The sequence below is a fragment of the Hibiscus syriacus genome, unplaced genomic scaffold, assembly GCF_006381635.1.
Source record: "Hibiscus syriacus cultivar Baekdansim isolate YM2019G1 unplaced genomic scaffold, ASM638163v2 tig00109972_pilon, whole genome shotgun sequence".
In the NCBI taxonomy this organism is placed as follows: domain Eukaryota; kingdom Viridiplantae; phylum Streptophyta; class Magnoliopsida; order Malvales; family Malvaceae; genus Hibiscus; species Hibiscus syriacus.
In genome coordinates this window covers 921,229-929,991 of record NW_024062543.1, presented here as the reverse complement: position 1 = coordinate 929,991, position 8,763 = coordinate 921,229, and the positions used below count along the sequence as shown (strand labels likewise).

The window sequence follows — 8,763 nt, the reverse complement described above, 5'->3', positions numbered from 1 at the left end:
TTGACCATCACAATGCGAACTGCAAATCGCAACGATAGAATCGCAATGCGAAATGAAAAAGGCAACGAGGATTAACATGTATAAACTTTTAACAATTATTATTGAATTCTAGGTACTTAACCAAACATTTTCAAACCAAAAGGAGTATATATGTTAACAAAACTTGCATTATGTGTATTTTATGTGTGCACTTTTAACATTTTCAGTTAGGCATGTATTAGTAACTTGAGTTTGAACATTGCTATGATCTGTTCAGTTGTCATCACTTATTAGACATTCATTTGACTATCGCAACGCGAAAATGGCTATCGCAACGAGAAAAAGGTTATCGCAATGAGAAAATCGCAATGCGAAATGAAAATCGCATTGCGATTTTCTCGTTGTGATTTTCATTTCGCATTGCGATTTTCTCGTTGCGATAGCCATTTCGCGTTGCGATAGTCTGTTTTGCCTTCAACATAAAGCAGATTGAAAATCAACAAATCAACTATTACATTTCAACACAAATTATGTACACATCAATTAAACAAATCAACATTTACAAATCATCTTTTACAAATCAATTAAACAATAAAAAAATAATAATAATTCTTATTTCTTCATCAATTATTGAATCAATGAATCAACAACTTTGTGACCCCGTACATCCATTTCACGTAGCTCACTTAAGGATTAACCTGTAGAAACCAAACATTTGCTCAAACAAGACTTCCTACACATCTAAAACCTACAAACAACAAATTATTGAATTCTAGGTACTTAACCAAACATTTTCAAACCAAAAGGAGTATATATGTTAACAAAACTTGCATTTGACTTACCAATTAACAATGGACACTTTCATAACGCGGATGCAGGTAGGCAGCGTCTCGAATATATTGCTCTAGCCATATAATGCCGAAACCACAAGCCTACTGCAGCTCTATCTCTATCGGTGGGAGGTAAAAACTTTGTGCTTCCCGTCGTCAAACGCGCCAAGCAAAGGCATACGAGAGGACCACAATCCCCTCTGGCTCCTGGCGATTGCTGTGCGCGGTCTCGTCTCTGACAACTGTGACATTGAACTTCTTTGGCTTCTTGTGTCCAGAATGACTCCAATACTTAATCCCATCCAAGATTTTAGCCAAATGAGAGCTCCATCCCTTGAAAATATCTCTCAAATCAGACAGTGATATGTAATTGATCATGCTGTCATACACTATTATCTTCAGAGATGGGAGCTGAAGTTGGACGAGAAGCCAGTGACGACGTTCCAAAACAGGGATAAACACCTGCGATCATAAGTAATAATTCATTTATTTGCGCACTTATTTATGAACACCTTTAAAAAATTTAAAAAATAAACACTAACCTTATCGACCTCCCACCATGCAGGATAAAGTTTAGCTTGTCCATTGCCCAACAAAAATGATTCATCTCATTGATTCTTCAAGTGAACTGCGTGAAAAGCCGTCGGCATTATTGTATATAGCGATTTTTTTTATTTTTCCTAAGCTTCCTTATTATTAGTAGACGTGACACCCACGCATCGATATGCTGTTTTACAAAAAAATACATATATTAGTGAATTACATTAATTTTTAAACAAATTAATCAAAATCATATATAAGACAAATATAAGACTTACCTCCCCATCCAAATAGCCACTATCTTCAACCCCTAATAGCACACCCCACCAAGACCGATCAAGCAACAAAAACATTTCATCGTTGAGTTTGCTGATGTCAGTGTAACACCCTTGGCTCCGCTCATGTAGATAAAAATCAACTGCGATCTTAGCCCAAAGGGTATTATCCACAATTGTTTCCGGTAGTTGTCTCCTCTCCACTTCAGATACCGGAATGGTACTAGCCGGTAACTCATACGAGAGCCAACTCTCATCCATCATGTCCGGAACCGGTGGGGGTTTCTCAATACTTCGATATATTACCCCATGTGAATCGGGCTCTGGAATGGTGGGAGAGACCTCTTCAACGATGACAGTGGCCTCTTGAACGGTGGGGGGGAATCTTGAGGGAGAATAGGGGCCTCTTGAACAATTAGAGGGGACTCTTGAGGGATGACCGGTGAGTCGGGCTTCTTCTTGCGGAGTCTTCGCACCATTGGGGTGAACGGAGACGTAATAGCACGTCCACGCCATCTGATGCGTGAACTCCGTCGTGCAAGGAAAACCCGACGTAAAGCATCCACCTTATCGGGCCGCTAAAAAAAATTAATACATAAATCAGTAAATAAACAGACATGATATTAAACAAAGACAAATATGTTTCAAACTAGCATTGTATTCATCCAAATCATTATTCTATCATAGTTCACAAAATGCTCAGATAACATTCCAGAAGTAAGCACTTATATAAACATTTAAAAGGACAACATATATAAACATTCCAGAAGAAGAATAGTTTACTTTCGCAACACGAAACTTAAATTCGAAACGCGAAATGACTATCGCAACGCGGAAATGGCTATCGCAATGCGAAATGAAAATCGTAACGACAAAATCGCAATGCGAAATGAAATCGCAACGACAAAATCGCAACGCGAAACACAAATCGCATTGCGATTTTTGCGATTTCATTTCGCATTGCGATTTTGTCGTTGCGATTTTCATTTCGCATTGCGATAGCCATTTCCGCGTTGCGATAGTCATTTTCGTGTTGTGAAAGTAAACTATTCTTCTTCTGCAAATTGAAACTTGAATGGATTGCATTACTTCAACCAAAAGACAAAAACAAAACCAAAAACAAATACTAACAAAAACAGTTTAGCTGTATTGGCAGCAACCGAATGAATTACGAGTATGAAAAATCTTAAACTTACCTCGTTGCGTAGAGTATGAACCTCATTCTGCAACGATGCTACCATCTCACGTAGAGCGGCTACCTCACCGCGTAATGTAGACACCTCAACACGCCATGCACCATCGTCTTTGCGTAAAGTACCGACCTCCTCACGCAAGGCATTGACCTCATCACGTAACTCCCCTAACTCATCCCGTTGAGGTGGAGATGGAGAACAGGGAGATAAACGTCGTGGCATCTTTGCCGGTCGCCTATCTTGTGGTGATGGTGGAGAAGAGGCTCGATGATGTGACATAATAGGTGATGGCTGTCGTTGTGGAGTTGTATAGCCGGGTCGATCAGATGATGGCTCTGGGTGAGGTGATAGCTCTGGGCGAGGTGATGGCTCCCGAAGTGGAGGCTGCTCATCAACCGTTCCATAAAAAAAACGCTTACTAGCTTGCCACCAATCAGTGGCAAGCTCAGCTTCCGTGGGTGTCAGCCTCTGTAGAGGAGTGTTGGCCTCCTAACAATATAAAAGCTCAAACAAAGTTAAACGTGTACTAGTAATAACTTGTTTATAAACATATGGTAGTATTTATGTTAACTTACATTATTTATTGTCGTATACCGTAGTAAATCTTCCCATTGCAAGGTTCGTTTCCTCTTCCAGGAAATAGCCCTGGGAATATCATTTGAAGTTTTTATTGCATATGTCTTCATGGCGGGAAAGGCCTCAAATATCCAAATCTACAAACAATATAATAACAAACATTAGTAATTGTTAAATAATTACTTATAATTTTGGAAACATCATATAAAAATTCTTACCTTAAAGGCCCAAATAAAGCCTGTCAAAGTGTATTTGGAACCATCGCCATGCAAACTTTTTCGATCATCCAAGGCAGACGATAACTTATTCCATGTAGCTTTCCATAAATACGAGCCCCACGGAAACAGGTTCCACGCATTTAGGTATTCTACCAATTTGATTAGATCATTTGGAATAGGTTGTCTGGCCTCTCTGCCTAAAAAGCCGGCATGCAAAAGAATTAGAAGGCATACTCGGACAACGTCGACGTCATCCATCCGAGTAAAACCATCTTTATTATTCAAAAATCTTGTCAGGTCTTCTACGTGTAGACTCGGCCTCTCCAGCTCAGGAAAAACCCGGGATAGCCATGATGGGCGGGTAATGTGTCTAGTGTACCGACCTACATCATCGTGTCCGAAGCGTAGACCGGTGATTAAGCAAAACTCCTCCCGCCCAAAACACGTATACGCCGGTGGAAAATCAAACCATATCTCTTCATCACGACGTTGTATAGTCTCTGGTAGATCGCTAGTCATGGTTTGAAGAAACAGGTGTGTCAACATCGCATCTCCACCGGGATGTTGTACTTTCAGCCATGGCCCGAAGCATGTATCCTCAAACATTTTTCTTTGTGCAGGTGAAAGCTTTGACGCAATTGTTTTGGCCAGGCTGACTTTATTTCTCAAGGTCAATTGAGCCGAATAAAAGTTCTACAAAAACAATAAACATACTAAATTAGATATACCAAAAACTACACTGTGAAGATATACCAAAAACAATAATAAACATAAATAGTAGTTTATTCTTCAAACTTAAATATGCAACACTGTGAATTTCGTATTTGTCTTTGTTTTTTGGTTGAAGTAATGCAATTCATTCAAGTTTCAATTTGCAGAAGAAGAATAGTTTCTGAAAATGAAAATCGCAACACGAAAATGACTATCGCAACGAGAGAATCGCAACGCGAAACTAAAATCGCGTTGCGATTTGCATTTCGCGTTGCGATTCTTGGTTGATTTAATAAGCAATCTAAGTGAAATGGTTAATCTATTATTGAAATTACCAGTAAACTTATCATCAATTTCAATATGAAAAACCTAATAATAATGCAAAAATTTCAAAAAGAAAATAATTAAAAAAACTAACCCTCGTTGGTTGATTTGGTTGATTTTCCATTTCTGATTGTGAGGGTGGCTCTGAGAGATGGAGATAGACGGATTTTGCCAGAGATGGGGACGGATTTCGTCGGAGATGGGTGAAAGAGTGAAAGATGGAGATGGGACTGAGTTGTGATTTTAGGTTTTAGGTTATGAGTTGCGATTACGGGATATACTGTGGACAGTTCAGTGTTCCAATATATTAATATTCATGTTTGGAATTTAAAAATAAAATACTTGGCCAGGATACTAATGGCGCTTTGAAAATCGCATTGCGATTATGTATTATCGCGTTGCGAAAGTCAGTATCGCGTTGCGAAAGTAAGTATCTCGTTGCGATTTTTTATTATCGCATTGCGATAGTCAGTATCGCATTGCGATTTTCCCAATTCGCGTTGCGATTTACTTATTCGCATTGCGATTTTCCCAATTCGCGTTGCGATTTACTTATTCGCATTACGAATTGGGAAAATCGCAACGATACTGTAGACCATCGCAACGCGATTTTCAACTATCGCAACGCGATTTTCAACTATCGCATTGCGAAAATGCAACGCGAATTTGCGATAATGGAGATCGCGTTGCGAATTAGCGATCGCATTGCGATTTTGTTGGTCATTTTGGCAAATCCGGAAAAAGTTGGTTAAAATCGTATATTATATGGGATTTTTGGTCACTGAGGTTATTTTCTCATTATAATAATACCCCTCTATATATTATTATATTTCAGTTAAATCCCTATTTTTGTTGAACAAATATAATATTTTTTAATAAATTTATTATTTCAAGAAAGATCGAGTTAGATTCAGATTTTAACTTAAAAAAATAAGTTAGATGAAAGGTGCATAATTTTCGAGTCGAATTTAAATCAAGAAAGGATATATAATTCTTGAGTCATGTCAAATTGATCGAAAACCGACTCATATCCATCTTTAAATAAATAAATAATATAAAAAAACCTAAAACGGCAAAATTCTGGAAAGAATCGTACATATTTGAGACGATAATAGTTGATGCCGAATCTGCTGCATGTGTGTGTCTTCCAATAAAAGAAGAGGTGGTGTACTGTAGGCAGTTGGCTGAATTTTTTTATTAATACGTGATAAATATAAAATAATATTTATTAAAAATAAATTTTAATTTATTAACATTAAACGTTTATATTTGTAGCATCTATGGTGCTCGAACTCGGATCCTCAAAAAACAACAACTCCTTTATCACGGAAGTCACTTGATTCATGCAATTGGTTGAATTTTGTATATATAAATATTTATATTTAATTCAATGATCAATTTAATTTTCTAAAGTATATTTGATTCTTATCAAGGAGGGTGGAAATCATTTTTGAGCAGTTTTCCCATTACCATGTGTACCGTACATTAAATTTTAAAAATAAAGGGAAAATACTTTATCTATAAATAAATAATAATAATGCATACTTATGTCACTGCAGGTATAAAAATAACAAACGTCATAAAGTCATATTACCTTATATCAGCATCTTGATATCATATTCCCAGCGAATTTCCGACACTTTCCCAGTTATATATATAACATAATTGAATAAGAGGACAACCACAAGTGTCCACGTCATCATTGTTTATTTTTGGGCCTGTATATCGTAGCGTTTTTATTAATTAACCTTTGAAGACTGTCCACGTACATATTATATTTATGTGCATAAAATAAAGAAAAAATAGTGATAAAATATTTATTTATTTTTGATAAATCGAAGATGAATATAATGTAATGTTTGTTCAAATAATTTTAACCTTTTGAAAACGAAGGCACGTATTTTTTACATATACGATGTTTGGATACCTATTTAAAAAAAATATTATAGTTTGGACACTTATTTTCTTATTTAAATTTAATATTATAATAAATTATATTTATTATTAATTATTTTATCTTTCAAATTGGATTAATCCACGTCACTGATAAAATCGATTAAATCCGATCATTTCGAAAGATAATAATCAAAATCAAAAGAGAAAACAACCATAACCACTAAAATCATAAGGTGGACAAGACGAATCCCAAGGACAAAATCACCAAAGAAAAAAAAAACCAAGTAGATTCTCTCAAATTTCAGTGTCATCTAGAAGCAGTTGAGTTTTGATCCACTGAATAATGTAATTACAAGGCCAAAGCACTTGCATGTAAATCATCCATTATTGAACATGAAAAACACTGATCCACGGTGCTGGAGAAAAGCCATGCATGCTGACTCACCAACCACCCATTAACTTAATAATGTAGTTTTCATGTCAACTTTTTCTTCTTCTTTTGCAAAATGGGTTTCTCTTTTTTAAGCCGTTGGTTTAGATCGACAGATGGTGTGTCGAGAGAGTATGGACACCGGGTGGGTGCTTTCCAAAGGAACAGTGGTTTGAATTTCAAGTTTAAAATGACGAATAAATGTGACATGATAAGTCTTTATGAACCAATCATTATAGACATTATTTTAAAAAAATAGCAAATTCCAAGAATCGTAATCATCTTCCTACAATTATCTATTTTGTTCTTGAGAAGCAGGTAAAAGGGTGAGATTTAAGAAAATATAAGCTCAAATGTGTTCATTGTACTCATCAGCTCCCTACGAGCTTCTTAAAGCTAGGAATTGCATTTGAGAAATATGCCTTCCCCCCCCTAAAGGCAATAGGCTTCACTAAAATAAATATCAAACAACTGAAAAAAGAAGGAATCGGGGAACAAATTCGATACGAATCATCGTTTTCTTCCTCGATATCCTCAGACAGCAAAAGTTTACATGCAAAACTGCAGGATCAACATTTTCAGAGTTTCACCGTCTACCTCGAAGCTTTAAACCATCGTGGAGTATAGTCATTCTTGGTATTTCAGATTTCAGAAAAAGCAAACAATTTAAATAACTCAGCTTGGTCATGTGAGAAAGGAGAGGAGCGGTCAATGATAAACACACGAATTCGTCAAATTATGGGCCTTCCCGAGCTTGTTACCTCTGAGAATGACAGAACACCTGATTCGCCTGTAGAACTTCGTCTTTACGAGCCTGCCCAAAATGTAGGCCCTTGACCTCATCAACAAATGTCAGGTTAAGAGGCACTGCAATAGTGTTCGGGTGCTCTCTAGAGTTCACCAGAGCCGGTATCACACCATAGAGTGGAACTTGAGACCCTTGCACGATCGTCACCACTTTCCGCTGACTCTTCCGAGATTGCGTGAACTTCTTCATCTTTTGCATACATTAATGACAACAAACATAAACAAAACATCAAAATCTAATGAGTCTTGATTGAGCCTTAGGATTGAGAAACAAAACTGATATATGATAAGGCCCGGACGAGCAGCCGGAGACCAAACGCCCGCCATTAAGGCCCCAACTTAAAAACCATGGAACATTACTATCTATCCTAGGGATGAAACTGTGAACTATGTTTTATTCCAATGTCTGCCTGCAAGACAGCTAAGCAGCAAATAGATTTGTGTCCCTCTTGAAAGGAACACTCATAGGTTTTGTCTGCAAACCAAATGGCGGCATTCAAAACTAAGCTTGAAACAAACGAATAAACCTTTGGTTTCTCTGTGGGGACCCATTGGGACACAAAAGTGGTTCCTTGTTCTCAATAGTTTAACCAAAGCTATCATTTTTAACCCTCCATTTTTAAGTACTAATACACTTTTTTTAGTAGTATGGAGTTATAAATTAATATCTTTTCATAATCTTTCATAGATATCGATAATGCATACATTCTACATATGAAGTTTCTCGAATCTGAATTCTCTAGGGAGAACAATATTACTTTTTTGCTAGTGAGACCATAGATTCTACTAATACACAGATTAGAATGGGAGAAAAAGGATTAATTTTTACCTGTCCAGAGGCAATTTTGAGATGGAAATAGTGAAGGTCCCAATGGGTAGAGGTGACATGGACGGCGTAGAATGTAGCTGGGTTTCTGTATGAGATCGTGACCGTTGAATTTAGTGAGATCATATCTGTGTGCACCCCAGATTCATCACTCCCTG

The 8,763-nt window shown here is 37.0% G+C and overlaps 1 protein-coding gene across 1 annotated transcript; it reads right to left on the bottom strand.

The window, feature by feature from the left end:
- Positions 1-7,378: 7,378 nt before the first annotated feature.
- Positions 7,379-8,762, bottom strand: LOC120211239. The gene is made up of 2 exons (XM_039209831.1): positions 8,609-8,762; positions 7,379-7,969 (listed from the first exon to the last, which is right to left on the bottom strand). The coding sequence occupies exons 1-2, from the start codon at positions 8,729-8,731 to the stop codon at positions 7,730-7,732; spliced, it is 363 nt and encodes a 120-aa protein (XP_039065762.1). The 5' UTR covers positions 8,732-8,762; the 3' UTR covers positions 7,379-7,729.
- Between the last annotated feature and the right edge of the window lies 1 nt (position 8,763).

Bases quoted from the DNA above. Each gene is read 5' to 3' on its own strand.
- LOC120211239 (XM_039209831.1), bottom strand. From the start codon at position 8,731: ATGATCTCACTAAATTCAACGGTCACGATCTCATACAGAAACCCAGCT. The intron at 7,970-8,608 runs GTAAAAATTAAT...TGTATGCAAAAG, and splicing joins TCAAAATTGCCTCTGGACAG to ATGAAGAAGTTCACGCAATC.